General features: G+C 37.5%; 1 protein-coding gene across 4 annotated transcripts in view; it reads left to right on the top strand.

Annotated features, from left to right (window-relative positions):
* Positions 1-21,852, top strand: part of RELN (reelin) — a 447,264-nt gene that overhangs the window by 369,436 nt on the left and 55,976 nt on the right. For all 4 annotated transcript variants that reach the window (XM_075208761.1, XM_075208759.1, XM_075208760.1 and 1 more), the window contains exons 35-46: positions 1,324-1,464; positions 3,449-3,626; positions 4,489-4,573; positions 6,814-6,996; positions 7,689-7,860; positions 9,277-9,379; positions 10,126-10,355; positions 10,776-10,996; positions 11,901-12,048; positions 14,007-14,265; positions 18,080-18,329; positions 19,545-19,713. In XM_075208761.1, the coding sequence (XP_075064862.1) occupies positions 1,324-1,464; positions 3,449-3,626; positions 4,489-4,573; positions 6,814-6,996; positions 7,689-7,860; positions 9,277-9,379; positions 10,126-10,355; positions 10,776-10,996; positions 11,901-12,048; positions 14,007-14,265; positions 18,080-18,329; positions 19,545-19,713 (2,139 nt within the window). The remainder of the gene's footprint in view (positions 1-1,323; positions 1,465-3,448; positions 3,627-4,488; positions 4,574-6,813; positions 6,997-7,688; positions 7,861-9,276; positions 9,380-10,125; positions 10,356-10,775; positions 10,997-11,900; positions 12,049-14,006; positions 14,266-18,079; positions 18,330-19,544; positions 19,714-21,852) is intronic.

Genomic DNA, 21,852 nt, shown 5'->3' with positions numbered 1-21,852 from the left:
AGTTCTTGTTCATTTATCTGTTTAGACACTTAGGGGCAAATTCAACTGTTGCTGTTTCCCGCAGCGTTAAAAGTATTACCGTTACCGTTATTACGGTAATACTAAGCCAGATTTGAGCTGCGAGCTGAAATCCAGGGTGAAAGGTACCGTAATAACGGTAATTATGCGCACTATTACCGTAATAATGGTAATTAGGTGCACTATTACCATAATAACGGTAATTATGCACACTATTACCGTAATGATGGTAATAGTGTGCACGCCGCGTTACTTTTGTAACGCCAACAATTGAATATGCCTCTAAGGGACAAATTGCTATGTTAGGTTAAAAGGTGTAACACGCTTTACAATTTACTATGAAGTAACATTCTGAATTTCATACCCCTCTAAACCTGAATTAATAATGAATATACATTATATAATGATTGTTATTTTTAATTAACATGCAGTATATCATACATATATACATACATAAGACATACATACTTCTCTTTTGAGGGTTGTATACTAGCACTGCTCAAAGACTATAGCAACCAATCAGACATTAGCTTTTTATCTATATAACACGAGTTAGGCAATTAATGCTTTAGTGCTGATTTCCCCCTGTGAGCAATTTTAGTTAATAATCATTGTGGAGTATATAGAAAGTTAGTATTAGTATTTACAGTAATGTATTTAAAAAGAAATACAATATGTGAAAGATAGAGAGCGGCGCTTTGGTTGCGCAAGCTATCTCCATATCCTCTTCCTAGATACTCTTGTTACCTGCTCGCACTTTTAGACACTTCTCCTTGTATAATAACCTCGCCTTCTTCAGCCCTTTCACCACATTAAATAACACTAAACTGTCACAGATATCTCCCTCTTATCAATTTGCACCAATACCAATATTCACCTTAATCATGCTTTCCACATGATTTAAGGCAAATAAATACATGGTATATAGTTTTGCAGATTACCCTATATATTCTTTCTCAACAAACTTTATGTGAGGAAATAGAATGTAGTGAAACCTGGAAATATATTCGTAGTGTCATTATATAGAAATATTTTGTGCAATAATAATAGTAAAACATATGTTTGTAAATTAAGATTGAACATTGACAAATGTGTACACAAATCATCATATTTAAAAGTATTCTGCTTTTTTCAGATGCACCCAAGCAATTAGTGCAAGTAAAAAAAAATCAAATAGTATATTTAAAGTAATATGTTGTGACCTGTACATCCTGCATATAAAATATATTTCTTCCCTCATGCATTATTGGCTGTAAATTGTGATATAAACTGGATGTGCCTTTTGGATCTGATTTTTTATTGCAGCTCTCCAAGGACTCGCTTCAGATGGATACAGAGAAATTATGGGCCTGGTGCTGATGGCTGGGCCATCGATAATGTTATTCTTTCATCCGGATGTCCTTGGATGTGTTCAGGACACGGCATATGTGAATCAGGCCGCTGTGTGTAAGTCATCAATTAAATTTTTTTGCACAACAGGTGGTTGAAATGTGAGGGGGAATTTAATGTAACAATCAGCTATGAAAACTCACACATACAGTTGTGCAAAATATGTATGTAACCCAAAATAAGCACTCAGATTTTACCATGCACTACAAAAATGGCAAACTGCTCTGTTGCTATGGGTTACAGCACTTATTTGCAGTTGCATGTGGAGCAACTTTCATGATCATTCATAGTTTGTTAATAACATAATTTGCATATTTATTTACAGAATGGTTGTAACATGATTTCAGTACAGTGTCAGTATAAAGAATGGTTCATATCTGTTACACTTGTTTATATCCTATAAGTCATCATCTTGGTTAGGATGAGTTGCAAATTGATTGCATATTATTAATTAAAAATCAAAATACTTACCATATTATTATTTATTAGTGGTGGTTGTACAAGTTCCCATATTATATTTCCTCTGTTTTAATTAACAATAAAATACTTTCACTACAGTGAAAGTAATCACATATTTAATTAGGGACTCATCTATTGATAACGGTGCCTCTTACATCATTAATTTAAAACATGAATGAGGCTAACTTGAAAAATGTAAGGTCACACAGAATGCTTTTGCAGGGACGATTCCAAAATCTGGAATGATTAAATCATATGCCTTGTTGTATTAAATATTCTCTTAGTAATATATTTACAGACAGGGGTCATATAAAATATATGGACTATACAGAGAGAGCATTAATTGCCACTTCTGTCATCTCACTTAGTACCCGATTCCCACCAGCAAGGGAGGTGGCTGGAGAAACATCTAGCTTACGTGCATCATAATTAGAAGGAGCCCACATGTTTTTCTGCCCCTTTGATTTACAGTTACAAGCCTCCAGCTGGCCAGCCAGTAGGTTGGTTATCATGATTATGGGTGTTGGACACCAGCTATGAGTTTCTACTACAACCATGTGAATCAGTCCAGGTCATTTGGGGGACCTGTTGTAAAAGCAAGAAGGGGGACATTATTTTTTAAATGTTTATATACTATAAAGTGCTGAATATGGTACACGCACTGATGTGGCCAGTGGGCAAGGTGCTTTTTTATTTAAATATCTCCTTTAATTAGAACTGCTGCTAATGCAGCAGGAGCAATACACTGCAATGTATTACTGGGTTTGTAGCTAGCTATAGCATGCATTGCCAGTCATTGGTATAATCTAATTATTTATTAATCAATAATAAATTATTTTTGTTTCAATAGAACTTATAGGGGGAAAATCAATTCAGCGCAATGTTTCTCCAGAACAATCCTCGGAGACATATCACCTCGATGTTCTTACTGAAATCTCTGCTAATTTTCCTTTGTGCCCCATAGAGGTGCGCGGAAAAAATAGATTTCTTACCATAATTGGCGTAAATATGCACATCTGAACATCGGGGCGATGTTCAGTGGCACCTCGCAATTAATTAAATATGCCCCCTAGAAAACAGCTAAATGCATATGCCACTTGTAGCAAGAGGGCATCTTAATGTGACACTTGAGTTTTACTTTTTAACTTCTTTATGTACTGTGTATTTTGTGGGTTTTTTTATGTTTACAGTTGGCTTCCAAATTTAGCTTTTGTGAATGTAAATGCTGAAACACCCGCTTTAAACAAGTAGACATACAGACATGGGCAACTGTAGTAAAATACAAGTTTCATTGCAACACACTCTAATGAGCATACAATCTACAATGGATTATTGTTTAAAACTCTTTGCTCTATAATATTTACAGAGTGGCTGTTATAGCTTGGAAACCATGTAAGTAATACAATCACTCTGTCTTGTTAATACTCAGCCTTAGTCCTAGAACAAATCAAGCATTTTTTGAAAGCTCTATTTTATATAAGTTAAAGAAAATTATGTTTTTTTTATCCACTTGCAAGCATTTCTTCTGTGTATTTCTAGAAAAGAGCATCTGGTGTTATTATTAACATTTGCATTATTTTAGGTGTGACAAAGGTTTTGGAGGTCCATATTGTGTCCCAGTTGTTCCTTTACCTTCCATTCTGAAAGATGACTTCAATAGTAACCTGCATCTAGACCTATGGCCTGAGGTGTATGGAGCAGAGAGAGGAAATGTGAACGGAGAAACAATTAAATCTGGGACAGCGCTTATCTTTAAAGGGGTTAGAACTTATTTTCTAATCTTGGTTACTACAATGCTTGTATTTGCAATATAATACAGTACAACAGTCTCCAGCAAAATCTATTGTTGTGAGTTCTCTTGTTATTATAATATTCCTCTCAGTTTATGAGGGAGATTCAATTAGTAGGAAATACACACAATGTGTCTCCGGAACGGCCGTGGACACACCTTGTGCATATTTTTTACTGGAATATCCGCTCATTTCTGCTTGCAGCTCTATGGGGCGCTATTGGATATTTGTATCATACCATTGAATTAATTCAATCTCCCTCTATGGGGCATATTCAATTGTCGCGGGTTTCCGCAGCGTTAAAACTGGAGCTGCGAGCTGAAATTCAGCAAGAAATTTACCGTAATAACGTTTTTTCCGCACACTGCGGTAATAGTCCGCGGAGCGCGAGATTTTCGGCGTTTCCACTGACAATTGAATATGCCCCTATATGTCAAGTTCCCTGAATATTTACTTATATAAATGTAAACAAGATACAACTAACCAAAATATAACAAATTTACACTAACCCAAATACACTGGTAATGATAAACAGATTTAATCGTATTTTGCAAAACAGAGTGAGGGGTGAAAACTTTTACTGTCTTTAATATAATTCATGTGACTCATAAACCCATAACTCTAGGCAGACTAAACAGGGCTTGAGTTAATGTAGACATATTATAACAATTCAACAAAGTCCAAATCTATTCAGTAAAAGTGAATGTATTCTCCTGTTTGGTGTATAAATAAATCTAGGATACTTATACTAAAAGGCAACTATGTGTAATATAATTATATTGCATGTTATTATGTCATTGTTCTATTTGTAAATAAATATTATTTATTTCAGGAAGGATCCAGAATGCTTGTTTCAAGAGATCTAGACTGTACACATACATTATACATTCAATTTTCATTAAAATTCATTACCAAAGGTAAGTGTTCTGAAGCAAAGTACCCACAAATAATTATACACTTGTTCATACGCTACCTTAGGTTTGGAAGTAGCAACCACAATAATTTGTGTTAGGATAAGATTCTTGTGTAACAAATCATAAAATGGTACACACTATAAACAGGACTAGGGGGTAAATGTATCATACCTCAGTTTCTTCAACTCGCGGGAGTTCGGCGTCTTCGCAGCTTAACCCGCGAGTTGAAGAAACCGGGGTATGTTACATTTACCCCTAGGTCTCAAGTTATTGTATTTTAAAGAGCAAGTATTACCAATCCAGGAAACATAAATATAGTAAATCGTCCAGTGAATGTGCATCACCAGTGAATGAACATTTTCAACTTTAATGCGTTCAAATTCGATTGAATATATCATCTATGTAAGTTCATCTGTCGCCATTTTATTAAAGGAAGTAACATTATTAGTCACTGGATTCGTGTGTTCATTTGCTGGCTTTGGAACTGGTAATTTCTGCAACTCTCCTGTTTTTTGGTTGTATAATTCTAACTATTACTTCAACCTTTAAACCAAAAAATTATTTTAAAAGTAGACATGGTAATGACGGTGATACATGTCTAAAAATTATTTTTATGATGTATCTTCCATACACCATCCTCTTAAACAAAAGAATTCCCTTAAACATACATTCATTGTAATATATATATATATATATATATATATATATATATATATATATATATATATATATTTCTATATTTAGTTATTACTGGGGTGTGGTTGCTTTGTGGCCGGGAGATGTGATGTACCTCAACAATTGCTGAAATGTATAATTTGCCTGAAATAATTGAAAATTACAGTAATCTTTATCTATTCTGCTGCAGTTTGCCACCCTAGAACGATAGAACTATAGAACTTGTCTTATTGTAGTGCTGATACCTGAGTTTGTGTGATTGGCTCCTAATGCAGAGAGGCTGTGTGCTGTTTGGCTCATTTACAAATATGCTGCAAATCACCAATAAGCTTTTGCCCTATATCAGCACACATTTTACCACTGTTTGCAAATTCTAGGGCACAGCAGTAACTGTTGTTATCAGAGCTCCACGGGCAGGCAAGGTAAAGCTGAACCCTGAACTTTAATTCCATGCTTGCAGCTTTGGGATGTACCAGTTTTTTAAATACCATAAGTCACTATAACATACAAAATATGAATATAATGAGAAGTTGTATCATGCATAGAGCCAATATTAAAATGATGGTCTTTTCAAGTCACAAAAGCTTTCAGAGCTAATAGTTTTAAAAAAATATGCTGTCCCTGGAAATCCCGAACAGATGGCAGGTACTTGGTTCATTTAATCACTGTAGGCACACTAGTTAGTAAACCGAAGGTTCACCAGTAGCATAATAAAAGACATGGAATTGTTAGAGAGAGAAGCAAAAAAGTAGTAGTTCCTTTGTCGAAGCACAGCCTAGTAATAGAAAATTTATATATCTGTATTTTAACCTGTTGTTGTTTACAACAAAATAGCAGTTAAGTGAGAATCATTTAAATATGTTTCAATGTAGAGAATATAAATAGAAGTTTGAATAAGGACTAATTTGGATATTTTCCTTGTCTTTTGAGATTGTGGGGGGTTTTTTTCACTTTTTTTTTTTTTGAGATTGTATTTTCAAAGCATCAAAGGAAACCAATTTAGTACAAATGGAGCAGAATGTAGTTCAGCCTGGAGCATGCCCTCAGATCTTCAAGTATGTGCAGAGTGTGATCCCTAAAGATCTGGATGTCAGATTTGGTCATAATCACAATGAATGTGATAGAGCCTCAGCTGAGGACGGCTTTCCAGTGCACTTCATGACTGTGAACGAACTTGGCGTCATAGTCTTCTGGGATCTTATTCCATATGTTCTCTGGTCAGTCCACAGAAATGGATTCCATCCTAAAGTGTTCTGAGACAATAAGCATAATATATATATAGTCTATAGTATGCTTTCATAGAATAACAAATATTTGTTTTTTTCCTGTTTGCTGACATTCTATTCTGCAAAATTAAATGATCCATCTATCCAAAGCCACAGCAGAGGGCTCCTGAACTACCCTATTCCTAAACTTACTATGAGGTTACCTCTTCTTGCACTATTTCACGTTGTTGTACACATTCAGGAATCCTGCTCTTTTTATCTATTTTCACGAGGTTCACTGTTAAAAGAAAGAAATCATAACTAGCTTGGTTTGATTTTTAGAATGATCTTTTTTTATTTTAGGCATTCCAGAGAGATCCCACTCCGTTCTTCTCCAGTTCTCCGTCACAGCAGGCATCACCTGGCATCTCATGGATGAATTTTACTTTACACAAACTACTGATGTACTGTTTGTCAATGTTCCTCTGCCGCCTACAGCACAAACTAATGCCACCCAGTTCAGGCTCTGGCAGCCATACCATAGTGGTAATATAGTTACATTGTTCGTCCTCTAACAAAAGTATTTCATAGATAGCAGTGAACAGCTAAATTGTCTAGATAAATTTTACACTTTTCTTGAGCTAAGAGTTGCTTTCACACCTAACATATTAAATCTATGTAGAGAAATATGCTTAAGTATGTGTTCACATTATTTTTTTAAATTAATAATAAAAAGTAATTTATCTTATTATTAAATAACAATAAAATGATGAAAAGACCTTGATAATCCCAATTAAAATCATTACAGAAGAGGGTGTCTCTAGCAATTCTACAATCCAGACTGAGACAATAAAGATAATTTGGCAGGGGGGGGGCTATAATTTCTGGGTTGGTTTGTGTGGTAGAGGGTCTGGTAAATTGAGAAAGAGATTTTAAAATCAATGATATGAATGAAAATATTCATAAACTAAATATGGCAAGTAAATGGGCTTATTTAATTAAATGGTGGAAGTTTACTACATTTGCTGTATTGCATAGCAACCATAACTTATTAGTTTGACTACTTTAACTTGCTGATACCTGATACCTGATATCTGATTGGTTGCTGAGTTATAACACATCATTGCTCATTAACTGTTAGGTAATATAGTAAAGAAGGATGATCAGGATGATGATATATGTTCTTTCTTCCTTATTACTATAATCCGGAATGCACACTCTCATGTCTCATGTCCCAGGGAAAAAAGATGAAATATGGATCATTGAACACTTTGTTATTGATGGAAATAACATAAACAATCCTTCAATCCTTATGGATACTTTTGATTTTGGTCCAAAGGAGGATAACTGGTTTTTCTACCCCGGTGGAAATATTGGTCTCTATTGCCCATACTCTTCAAAGGGAGCACCGTAAGTCTGCAACATTGGTCATTCATTCATTTTCATTTCATATTCATAAATTCACCAACAACCAATAGTTTTTTTGCCTATCTGAAAGAGTAACAGTAACAAAAACTATATCACTGCATCTCCCTATTGAATGTTCTATAGCAGAGGCCAACAACCCATAGGTCTCTGTCTGCAGTGAGAGTACACGTCCAAGCAGGTTATGTTAATCTAAGGGAGCTTGAGCTGGAAATTGTAGGTGCACTGAAGCAGGTTGCCTACATCTTCTTCTACACAATGTATGCTGCAATAGACAACTGAATAATATGTAATTTCCTATCTCCAATCCATTCCAAGTGTGGTCCTGACACAGTTACTTAAACAAGGCTTCTGTAAGCAAGCTTTTTGCATGAGTGTCAGACCACAGTTTAGGTAGCTCATTATCTGTACATTATTTACAGAAAGACAAATAGTTGATATGACTTATTTCTGTGCTAGCACTGTTTGCAATATTTGTCCCAAACATGAACATCAAGTAAATCACTTCCATATTTAAACAAGAATTTCAAGTAATTAGCAATGTTCCACCCAAATATGAGCAATTTGGAAATTATAGTGTTAAATATATAACATGCTCGGAAGATTGTAAGTGGAACACTGTGGATGGAGTCCTAGTTAGATTGACATTTTAACACTTTCCTTTCTGGATTGCTCAGTTTTGGGTTTAGAGGGAACATTGGCAATTAGGTACAAGATTGTGGTCAGAAGCAGGGCTCTCATGAGTCCCACTTTTCCTAGAGCAGTCCCAGTTTTTAGTACTGGAAATCCTTAATTTACATCCTTATTTTCCCAGACTTCAAACTACAGTAGTATTAGTTGGAATAGGTTTCAATGGGAGTTATGTTTTCGTTTTGTTTTTGTTTTAATGAGGAGTCCTAGTCTAAGGTCAAAGAAAATTCTTCATAATGTTGTATTAGATTCAGTGCAATGCAATGCTACACTTATTTAATATCTGCCCACTTCTACAGTATTTAAATCCAACACATTTTCTTTAGTATACCTATACACATTACTGTCTTATGACTGTTAATTGAAAGACCTTTTCATTGATTGATTTGTACACATACAAAATTATCTAAATCTGATACTTTTGACATAGTGAACATGCATAGAAAAGAGATCACTTGTGATCATTCCATCTTCCCACGCACATAACGGAATTGCTTTCAAGCAGAAGCCGATCAGATTTTCAAACCTGATTTTTTGTGTGCCATACACATAGCAATGATTGTAATATAAAATATGAGCCCATTGTGAGACAAAATCTTTGCATGTGTGGGCACCTTAAGACTTTTATGTATCTGAAATATTTATTATACAACCTAGTAGAGCAGATTTTCCATATACTCCTTTGCTGTAATAGCTGTTTGTTCTTGACAGGAGGGAAGATTCCGCAATGGTATTTGTCTCAAATGAAGTTGGGGAACACTCTATCACTACAAGAGATCTAGATGTTGATGAGAATACCATTATTCAGTTTGAGGTAAGACTTATGCAGCATTCTACTCATAAATGAGATAAACTTATATAATCAGGGCATTATTATGTCTGGTAGCACAGTGCTTGGGGCCATGGGTTCAATTCCAACCAGAATCTATGTTATTGTGTTTGTGGGGTAGAGAATTTAGACTGTAAGCCAGTGCCGTAACGAGGGTGGTGCGGGCGGTGCTGTTGCCCAGGGCGCAAGGCCAAGGGGGTGCAGCAGCCGCCCGCTACCTGTCTCCAAGAGAGAGAGAGACATTCACATGCACATGCGTTCCACTGCAGGACTTAAGGGTTGAAGCTTCAAAGTCTTGTAAGTGAATCTCTCTCTCTCTCTCTCCCTTCCCCCCCAATGAAACATATCACAATATATTAAACTCACTTAAACCTACACATATTAACTGCATAAAATATTGCAATACCTATCGCTATATATTTTTGCAATATACCACTGTGTGTGTGTGCATATAACAATTCTTTCACTAAAGTGCTAGCCACACCCACTTAGATGGGGGGCGCCGGTGCCCTGTCTCGCCCAGGGCACCAAAATTTCAAGTTACGGCACTGCTGTAAGCTTCACTGGATCAGGGACTGACGTGACTTATTAAACATTACCTGTAACACTGTTCTTTTGCATGACTTACAGCAAGCCTTTTATTAACTTACTGCATGAAAAGAGTATATAAGTCTTACGGCTGGACCTGGATTTTATGCTCTTTTCTTAACATATATTGTAATTTAATTCAGATCAATGTGGGCTGCACAACGGACAGTAGTTCTGATGATCCAGTGAGACTGGAATTCTCACGGGATTTTGGTGCCACGTGGCATTTGCTTCTACCTCTGTGCTATAGCAGTACCAGCCACGTCAGCTCGCTATGCACCACTGAGCATCACCCCAGTAGTACTTACTATGCTGGGACTGTGCGAGGATGGAGAAGGGAGATCATCAACTTTGGTAAACTACACCTTTGTGGGTAGGTATCAAAATGCTGACCAGCTTTTTTTCCACACAGTATTTTTTTGATTCCATATATATGTTTTATAGATGTAACTTGGACTAAACTCAGTCACAACAGTCTGTCAAAGGACATAAACATTAGTCACTAGTAATACATGACATTTTGCATTATGTGAGTATTTGCTTTTTCTTAACAATCTGTACAATGGCTTTTGACTTTAACAAACTAATGTTCCAGTGTTTTGTTTCATCCCAAACTGTATTTCCACTGTAACATTATTCCAAAGTAAAGACACCTCATAATGTTTTTATTTAACTCTAATTATTCTTTATTAAACACTTGATTTTACTTATTTACTTTATTGTAAAAGTTTGGTAATCATTTCTGATTTATATGTAGGGGATATAAACACTGTTTTTTTCTGTGCTTCTGAAGTTCCATTAGATTCAAGTGGTATCAAGGATTTTACCCAACTGCAATGAAGCCTGTGACATGGGCAATTGATAACATTTACATTGGTCCTCAGTGTGAGGAGATGTGCAGTGGTCATGGAAGTTGTGTCAATGGGACCAAGTGTATCTGTGACCCGGGCTACTCCGGTCCCACCTGCAAAGTCAGCACAAAGAATCCTGACTTCCTCAAGGATGATTTTGAAGGTAAAACTTTAGTTGCCAGAAATACTACTTACCATTACTACTCCTATTTGTCTTATTACTGTGTTATATAAGTTAATTAATGTGCGTTGTAGATTTCAGCAGTCTGTATTAATAAGGAAATCACTTTCATCACTTTGAACCCCACTGTACTGACTTCAGAAGCTTGTTACATTAGTTAAACTTTGTTTCCACAAACCTTTTTTTGGTGCCTTGCTTGCACCATGTTTGCGTGGTGTGATGTATATTTTGTGACATCTGGTCCAATCAAGAACTATTCTGGGTAACCACTAAACTAATTTAAATGTTATTACTATTGTGAGAGTGTGATTGGTAAATTCTTGGTAGGGAGGTATTTTTTTCTGAGGACATTGTCTCATGTGTAACCATCACCTGGTAGCTGATCTCTTATAAGGGTGTGTTTGTGGAAATGATCAGTGTGGATTTGTGAACTGACCTGTGATTTTGTTTTGTGACCAGTACTAGTAGGATACACGGGAGAGTTAGGATACTTGCTGTTAGTTAGAGCTCAGACAGGCAGGATTTGTTTGACTGCCCACAGCCCAAAAAGCACTGTGGACATTGATGTAAATAAAAACCAGGCATACTGATTTCAAAACCTTACTTGTTATCATCTGTACGTTTCCGTCTATTGCTTTTTTAATTATTTATATAAAGTATGTTAATGAAGTAGTGAAATGTGTTTTATTGTTTGATTTATATTTTCTGGCTGAAGTAGTGCCCATTGTACCACATAACATTTCTATGTAGAGGAAATTGTACCAGAATTGATCTCAAATAACTGCTTAATGCTCAGTTTTTACTATGACATGATAGGTCAGCTGGGAATTATTAATGTAAGTATCCCACGAACTCCACACTCCATGTTTTCTGTATGTCTTCTCAGGTCAGTTAGAATCAGATAGATTCCTGCTAGTGAGTGGTGGAAAGCCTTCCAGGAAATGTGGCATTCTGTCTAGTGGAAACAATCTCTTTTTCAGCGATGAAGGTTTGAGAATGCTGATGACGAGAGATTTAGATTTATCCTTGGCACGGTAAGTTGAACACATTGACATCTTTTAGGTCTCGTCACAGCTATGCGCGTTTCTACACTTTTGACATGTTAATAAAATCAGGACGTGCATATTAAAGATAAAATGAGTGTTAATGGTGCTGTTCCCTGTTTTCTAATTTTAATGCAGTGTTTCAAAGTTTAGATTAGGACATCACTTATTTATTTTGCATGAAACCGTGATTCCAGTATTGATAAAAGCACAATACATAAAATCTCCCAGAGAACCTGTTATAAAACACTGTTAGGCCCTTAGGGTGGAATAATCTTGGGAATGATTGACATATGCTTCATTTTATATTTTGAAATCATTAAGTAATTAAACAATAAAAAAGTTTTACTAAGTAATATTACTAACAGTTAAATATCAACATATACTGTTATAGTGTACATGACAGTTTCTTCAATAAAAAAAAAGTTTAAGCCCACATTGAAAAAAATCACTTACCATCTGCATGTTAAAGAAGACAAATTCCACCAGATCTGGGCCCCTTGGTTATACATGGAACTTTCTCCCCTTCATCCTCCGGAATTACTCTTCAATAAAATCATCACTCTATTCACTATTTAACCAATTACTGAGTTATGTCCTCTTTCTTTTACCATCCCTGAAATCTGTACTAGCTGATATTCTCTGTATGTGACAACTGCCCACCCCACCCCTTTTGTTATACTCCCCCTTTCCCATCCTTCATCCTTTTAATGTATAAAAAAAAAATTATTATATGTTTCAGTTTGTATATCTGTTCAATTGTTATATTTTCTTGTAATCCATGATTGATAAATAAAAATACAGAGCTAAAATAAAGATAAAAATATATATATATTATCAGTGAAGCATTGCCAAGATAAAGCTACAACGTATTATGCTAATATAATAACGTAAATGTACTTAGTGTGCATCTTTCAGGAAGCTATACACAGGGTTGTCTACTTATTAGTAACTGAAACACATAAACAATTCAGGTTTTATTCACTCATTGTAGTCCGTCTTTATGTTATCTGGGTTCAATTGGCCACACGGAGTATAATTTACAGATGAGTTAACAATCCTGGCCATCATCACCATTTCATCACCATTTATTTATATAGCGCCACTAATTCCGCAGCGCTGTACAGAGAACTCACTCACATCAGTCCCTGCCCCATTGGGGCTTACAGTCTAAATTCCCTAAGACACACACACAGACAGACAGGGTCAATTTTGTTAGCAGCCAAATAACCTACCAGTATGTTTTTGGAGTGTGGGAGGAAACCGGAGCGCCCAGAGGAAACCCACGCAAACACAGGGAGAACATACAAACTCCTCACAGATAAGACTGTAAGGCAGAAGTGCTAACCACTTAGCCACCGTGCTGCCTCACATATACTTTTAGTGAGACATTACAGAGATCTGTCAACGTGATTGCCCTGATTTAACCTTGAGTTAATATGTATTGCATGAAATGAGACAAGGGGGTAAATTTATCAGGCTGCAGGTTTGAAAAAGTGGAGATGGTGCCTATAGCAACAATTTAGTTTCTAGCTGTCATTTTGTAGAATGTACTAAATAAATAACTAGAATCTGAATGGTTGCTATAGGCAACATCTCTACTTTTTCAAACTTGCAGCTTGATAAATTTACCCTAAGGTATCCAAAGAAGATTATTCACCAAATGTTATCACTTTTCTTTTTTAAAAATCTGTTTTCTAGTAGTAATATCAGAAATAATTCTCTATCCTGCCGTGAAGCACATTGACTTAGAATGATACACATGTGAAGCTGACACACAAATTTACAGTGACTATATTTTCTGTATAGGTCACTAGGTCAGATATATATACATTTATATAAATTAAAACATTAGCCTATTATTTTACTACTTAACAGAAACAGTTTTTAACAAAAAGAGAAAACAACAAGCATTAGAGCAAACAAGCTAAACAATTGTGTTTTCATAGGTTTGTACAGTTTTTTATGCGGTTAGGTTGTGGGAAAGCAGTGCCCGACCCCAGGAGTCAGCCAGTGCTCCTGCAGTTCTCATTGGATGGTGGATTATCATGGAGCATTCTCCAAGAGTTTCTCTTCAGTAACTCCAGTAATATCGGACGGTATATAGCACTGGAAATACCGCTGAAAGCTCGTTCCAGCTCAACACGCCTACGCTGGTGGCAGCCATCAGAGAATGGACATTTCTACAGCCCATGGGTTATTGATCAAGTAAGAAATAATTGTTTTCTTTGGTTGCTTGAATGCTATTACACATAACAATATTTTATATGGTAACATGTACTGTGTCCATATTTCTTTGTTTGCAATAATGCCTGATATACACTGTATAAATTGTATACAGATATGTATGTATATATGTGGTATCAGACAAGAGAAAAAAAGTTTATATAAGACTGAATAGTTAAAGGAAACAAGTTTGAGGTACTATGGCTGGCCACTAATCAAGAGATACTATGTTAAACATAGCAGAAAGGATCTGTTTAATATAGTTGGAACACAATAAAGCCTTTAGCAACTTTCAAGAAGTTAGTAATTCAAAAATATGCTAATTATTATATAATACACAAGTGATGTATAAATATATGCAAAGCCTCCTGTAAATAATATCAGTACGAACCATGAGTTCTGGTACCATCACTTATAATTGACGAGTCCTGATATGGTCACACTTTGGTGAATTATAATAGCCTTATCATTTAGAGATTTGGGTGCATTATCCCATATATACTTCACAGAAAGTGTAGAGGATAAGTGGAATAGTCTCCCATCAGATGTGATAGAGGCAAATACAGTAGAACAGTTTAAACATGCTTGGGATAGACATAAGAATATCCTTATAAACAATAAGAGCTCAAATAAGGTTTAAGGTTACCATAGGTTAATGGGCAGACTAGACAGGCCAAGCGGTTCTTATCTGCTGTCAAATTCTATGTTTCTATGTTTTATATGAAAGCAGTAAAGGGGAAGACTTTGCATAAGGGAGACTAGTGAGTTTTGCATCTCGTTTGTATCATCTTGCTCCCTTCCTTATATGCACTTCCAAACCACGTCTACTAAGCCTGTACTTCTCAGTCCTCCAATCCCCGCCGCCTCTTTGCCACCTTCAACTCCCTACTCTCCACCCCACCCCCTTCTGTCCCGTCTTCCCTGTCCGATTCTGACTTTGCCACCTTTTTCTCTTCCAAAATTGAGGCCATCAGACTGAACATCTCCTCCTCCCCTTCTCCCGCCTCCCTCTTCGCTTCACCTCCCACCAACACCCAACTCTGGTGCTCCTTCGGCCCTACAACAGGTGAAGAAGTTCGCTCTCTCATTCTTTCCTCTCCACCCTCTACCTGCCCTCTCGATCCCATCCCCTCTCACCTCCTTCGCTCTCTTTCTCCCACTGCCTGCTTTTACCTCGCACACCTTTTCAACCTATCACTCTCCTCTGGTGTAGTACCCCTCTCATTTAAACATGCTCTCATCTCTCCTATCCTCAAGAAACCCAATCTCGACCCCACATCTCATCTCTCTTCTCCCCTATGCCTCTAAATTACTTGAGCGAATAGTCTGCAGCCGCCTAACCAGGCACCTCTCGGACAATTCCCTCCTTGACCCTCTCCAATCCGGCTACCGCCTCCTCCACTCTACCGAAACTGCCCTGGCCAAGGTTACTAATGATCTCTTATCGGCCAAATCCAAGGGTCATTTCTCCCTACTCATCCTCCTTGACCTTTCCGCAGCCTTTGACACCGTGGATCACCCCCTCCTGCTGCAAACTCTTCTCTCTCTCGGCCTCTCTGGTTCTGTCCACGCCTGGTTCACCTCATACCTCGCTAACCGCTCCTTCTCTGTATCAATGTCTGGTTCTTCCTCCTCCCCCTACCCTCTCGCTGTAGGAGTCCCACAGGGCTCCGTCCTCGGCCCTCTACTCTTTTTGTTCTATACTTCCTCCCTTGGTGCTCTCATCTCCTTGTTTGGCCTTCAGTATCACCTTTATGCTGATGACATTCAACTTTATATCTCTTCACCTGATCTTTCCTCCACCCTCCTCGCTCAGTTATCTGACTGCCTCTCCGCCATCTCCTCCTGGATGTCGGAGCGCTTTCTCAAAATCAACATTTCCAAAACTGAACTCATTGTCTTTCCTCCTCCCAGCCTCCCATCCCACCATGACCTCTCCATTGTCGTTAACAACACTACCATCTCCTCTGTCACCCAACTCCGCTGCTTAGTTGTCACCCTTGACTCCTCTCTCTCTTTTGCCCCCCACATTCATTCTCTTGCCAAAGCCTGTCGCTTCCAACTACGCAACATCGCCCGCATCCGTCCCTTTCTCTCTCAGGAGGCCACCAAAACCATCATGCACGCACTCATCATCTCCCGCCTGGATTACTGCAACCTCCCCCTCACCGGCCTCCCCCACTCCCGTCTCTCCCCCCTCCGCTCTATACTCAATGCGTTCGCAAGACTCATCTACCTCTCACGCCGCTCCTCCTCTGCCTCCCCTCTCTGCCTTGCCCTACACTGGCTCCCCTTCCCCTACAGAATTCTTTTCAAACTCCTCACCACCACTTACAAGGCTCTCTCCCACTCTACTGCCCCTTATATCTCTAACCTCCTCTCCATTCACACTCCCACCCGCTCCCTGCACTCGGCCAATGACCGCCGCCTCTCCTCCACTCTGATCACCTCTTCCCATTCCAGAATCCAGGACTTTTCCCGTGCAGCCCCCCTTCACTGGAATGACCTCCCTCGCTCCATCCGCCTCTCTCCTACTCTGTGCTCCTTCAAACGTGCACTCAAAACTCACCTCTTTCTCAAAGCCTACCAACCATCCACTTAACCCCCATCTCCTCCACTCATTCTCCCCTCTCTCCCATTCCCTCAACTGGCTCCTCTTGTGCCTGGTCTGTTTAACCCTCCCTTAGGATGTAAGCTCGCTTGAGCAGGCCCCTCTTCCCTCCTGTCTCCTTACCTGTTCTTCTGCTCCGTGTCTATTGCATCTGGCCTGCCTGGAGTTTCTGAAGTATTGGTACTTTTGTTTATTGTTCTGTACTGTTATACCCTGTATAGTCTACTGTTTGTACTATGTGCGGCGCTGCGGAAACCTTGTGGCGCCTAACAAATAAATGATAATAATAATAATAATACTTTGATTTTCTATGGTATTTCAGGTGATATATATATATATATATATATATATATATATATATATATATATATGTGTATGTGTGTGTGTGTGTGTGTGTATAAATACAGTATACATTTATAATTATTTGTTTTGGGTGGTCAAAAGAAAGTACAAATAACAGGGCAGTGACTCAACAAGCTTCGATTGACAAATACAGAATATCACACTGCATCCAGGTCACAATGAGAAACAGGGTCTACAGAGGAATCAAAGCCAGGACTCAGAGGGTGTATGAGCAGCTTTTAAAGTGCACAGACAGTAATAAGAATATAATAAACATAAATTAGACTGGAAGAGCTTATGGGTCTATTTAACAAGTGGTGATACCAAAAAAGCCAGCGTAAGCGCCAGCAGAAGGCTCTTTTGCTGCTATTTCATATGTAACAAAGGGTTAATACTGGAGAAATTAGAGATTTCCATGACTTTAACCTAATTACCTCTTAATTAAGCTGCGAAAGACAAAGCTTTTCAAAGCAGAGTAATGCCATCTCAGGATGGTGTTACGTGACTGTTACAATGGGACCCAGCTGAAGCCTTTCCGGTTTTGCTGGATCCCTAACGGGTGCTATGTGCATAGCACTTTCTCCATTCGCCAGCAGACTTTGGCTGCCAGTGAAGAGGAAAAATGCTTTGTGGAGGAGGGAGGTTTTCAACGGGGCTCCCAGTGCAGATAAGTTGCAGTGATAGTTTATTATGTATCACTGTGATGGGCAGTGATACATAATGCTTGTTACTGCACTGCAGTAATAAATAGACTCTTAAGTGTGATATCGAAAAGGAAAAGAAAAAGAGAGTCAGCATGTGTTAATCACACATGAAATATTACGTTTATTTTCCTATATCTAGATCCTTATTGGTGGGAATATCTCTGGGAACACGGTTCTAGAGGATGACTTTACAAGTTTGGACAACAGGAAGTGGTTACTTCATCCAGGTGGAACAAAGATGTCAGTGTGTGGTTCTACTGGAGATGCACTTGTGTTCATTGAGAAAGCCAGCACTCGTTATGTGGTAACCACAGACATAGCGGTAAATGAAGACTCATTCATGCAGATTGATTTTGCTGCCTCCTGCTCTGTTACAGACTCTTGTTATGGTAAGTAAATGAAATAAATTGACTATATGTCATTTACATTGCTGCTATTTATACTACTGTTCTAAGGGCTATATCCAGCTTTTTATGTAATTTATTATAACTTAACTGACATTTTTGCTAATAACCCCATAACACACAAACTTAACTTCTATACTTTTCAAGTTACAGGATCCATTAAATACCAGTAACTGACAAACCCCTCTTAAAATTTCTATCTGGTTGTTGTTTTGTTGTATAGCAGTAATTGAGCACCCACACCACAATAGCATCATCCACTGATATCAGGGAACTCAAAAGTAGAATTTCCAACACAGAAGTAATGATCATGCGGATGTCATTACAAATAGATATTATGAGATGTTACAGGTAGAATCCCTTTTGATGTGGAGAAAAACACAATTAGCAGTGTTGTGCAGCACCATTCATCTCAGTGGCCTACTCATTTCTATGGCCCATTCATTTCACTGGGGTTTCAACATGTAGTGCACAACCCAAAAGGAATGAATGCCCTATTATTGTCATAATTTATTTATATAGCATCAGTCATATTGCACATCCCTGTACAGAGATTATGTAGTCATTCACATCAGTCTCTGTCCCGTTAGAGCTTGCAATCTAAATTCCCTAACACACATACACACACACACACGAAACTCATGAAAACACAGGAAGAACATACAAACCTCACACAGATAGTGCCCTGGTTGGAATAAAACTCATGATCACAGAGCTTTGTGGCAGCAGCCATCAGTTTTCATGAAATAACTTTCATGAATCATTCCCATTAACTCATCTCTTTCCCCCACTCATTGTGCAGATAAATAATTATAATAGACCTACTATCTTCTATATTTTTATTTATTTAGTACATGCAGCATCATTAATTTAAAAAAAACTACAAAATCATATACCCTAGAATCAGATTTGTTTTACCAGCATGTCATCTTCTTAAATATCATAAATTAAACACCAGGGTCATTAAAAGATGGTCCTTTCACAGAGCAGAACATAACAACCTTGTTCACCAGGCTATTACTCTCACTGGTAATTTAATATGTTTTCATTTCTGTCTTGGCACTTCAACTGTGTAACCCACATCAGGTGATTCTAGATGGTCACATAAATCTTATATATTTAACCTGTGTATCAGTATACATTATTCATTATTAGAGCCAATATAAGTGTAAAATAATAATATCTCCACTTTCATTGTAGCCATTGAACTAGAGTTTTCCGTGGATCTGGGGCTCTCGTGGAGTCCTGTGCTCAGAGATTGTCTTCCAACCAATGTGGATTGTAGTAAATATCAACTTCAGAGAGTGCTGGTGTCTGACACTTTCAACAAATGGACCAGATTTACTTTGCCTTTACCGCCATACACCAGGTAAAAATAAAACAGTGTCCTGTCTACAATTAGTAAATAAACTCCTACATGAATATTTAATATGTGCCAGTGTATAGTGCTGTTAAAAGACATGCAATCATCTTATCCCACTATCTTGTACTTGACTTGAACCACTGCAGAAAAGAGAGTTTCCAAATGTTGTCACTGTTTTATCAAATGGATTGATCCTTTGTTTCACATCAGTATTTGAAATAAAGCAAAACCATCTCATCTATTGTCAGCCATTCATTTTAGGCATGAGTAGTCTTTTGGGCAAATGTACATTTTTTTTCTTGTTAGTTGATAGCGAGCTCTTTCCATCCAACTGTTGAAAACAGTGTAATTGGATGAAATAAATTAAATGAAACTACCCACCCATGTCACATTGTCAAGACCCAAGTGGGCAAGTACCATACCCTCCCACTCATGTGAATCATGAAACAGATGCTGCGATCCCTCGAAAATGGATTTTATAATCTCACTGTGTGTAGAGAAAAACAGCAGACCAGAAATATTAAATTAGGTTTTAAAATAAAAAATGGCAAACTCGGCAATGACTGTTTTCTGCAAATGATAGGACAACTACACACATACGTGTGTGTGTGTGTTAAAATAAGAGAAACAGTGTGTACCAGACACATGATGCTGATGTAAGCTTGGTCAGCGGTGAAAGGAAGAGACTACTCAACAACTACCTAAGGAGGGGCACAACATTTAAAATCTCACTGTGGGTCAGTGTCACAACGAGTGTTTGACTTTCAGGTTTGGGACATATATAGGGGCGCCACTCACTGCAGCAAATACAAGACGTGAAATATGTACAAATGTACTTTTTGATGCAGTTTTCAAGAACTGAACAGGACTGAAATGGACATGAAAAGTGCATACTCCATAAAATGAATTGAATGAAATCCTGGTTAACACATGAAATCCACATAATCCCTGCTGTTGTGTTGTATTAATTAGGACAGCAAGGCCATTAGCTAGTTCAGATTGCATGCAAGAGGTACTAGATCAGTAGTGTAATGCAGTTAAACATAATAGTTGTCAGATCCCAAGTTGCTTATATATTAAAAAGCTCTCTGCAGTATTAACAAACACATTTCCAAATGTGTTACATATTGTTAACCCTTTTCGCTTTGATGTCCTATTGTCTGTTATTGGTGAGTCTGTTTATTAATTGTAACTACTGCAAAATAGTATTTGATTGTCATTTAAGTAATACAGATGCTGCCACCTAGTGTACATTTGCTACATTACATGACTATTCTTCAATATGCTTTCAAGTTAAGAGGATGTTTTTAGTGAAACTGGAGAAATTGTTTCTGTTGTATGTAATTTGCTTCATTTGTGTAAAAATGTGTAAAAATGTGTAAAGCAATTTATGTTGTTAAAACAAAGGGGATTGTGCAAACTGTCACATTTAGTAGGTCTTTGTTCTGCACATTTTAACAGAGCTAATTTATTTTGCCCAATAAAAATAAAGGAAATTAACTTTTATATTACTACAGGAATTATGCTTCTGTCAGGGTCTTTGGATCTGTCACATAAGGGAGTAGTTGTTTAGGAAGGTCTGCCTGTGTCAAGGGGGTGTCTGGGCGGTTTCCCTACAAATACCAGACAGCTGTAAGAAAATATTTTTCTGAACATTTTAAAAAGAAATTACCGACAGACAGAAATTTTATTGACAAATAAATAGGAGTAATTTTGATTATAAATAATAAATAAGAGGTTAACAACTCTACTAAATCCCAGTCTACTGCTGCAGGTTATCTGTAGATCCAAAAGGCTGGTAGGATGTCATATTTTCACTGTTTTACAATTTTGTCAACCATGGTGTACTAGCAATTGTCCACACGCTGTCCTCATTATATCCCAGACCACAATCAGAACACCACAGACACTATTTTCACACTATTTTAGGTCTTAAATGACAACCATTTTACTGTAGCTTTACATGATTCAGCTATATTAGTAATTCTCTGTCTTATACCTCCCAACATTGGAGAAGAAAATGTGGGACAAATGTTACCAGCGCCCTTAAATTGACCCTACCATGCCCTAACACCCCACAGATCTGCTGAACTTTGTTCCCATCCCTCCTCGCAGGTGCTATGAATTAGAACTGTCCTGCTGAAC

This window comes from Mixophyes fleayi, chromosome 4 (genome assembly GCF_038048845.1).
Source record: "Mixophyes fleayi isolate aMixFle1 chromosome 4, aMixFle1.hap1, whole genome shotgun sequence".
NCBI lineage: Eukaryota > Metazoa > Chordata > Amphibia > Anura > Limnodynastidae > Mixophyes > Mixophyes fleayi.
The sequence above is the reverse complement of the archived record's forward strand: the minus strand, read 5'-3'. Positions and strand labels throughout refer to the sequence as shown.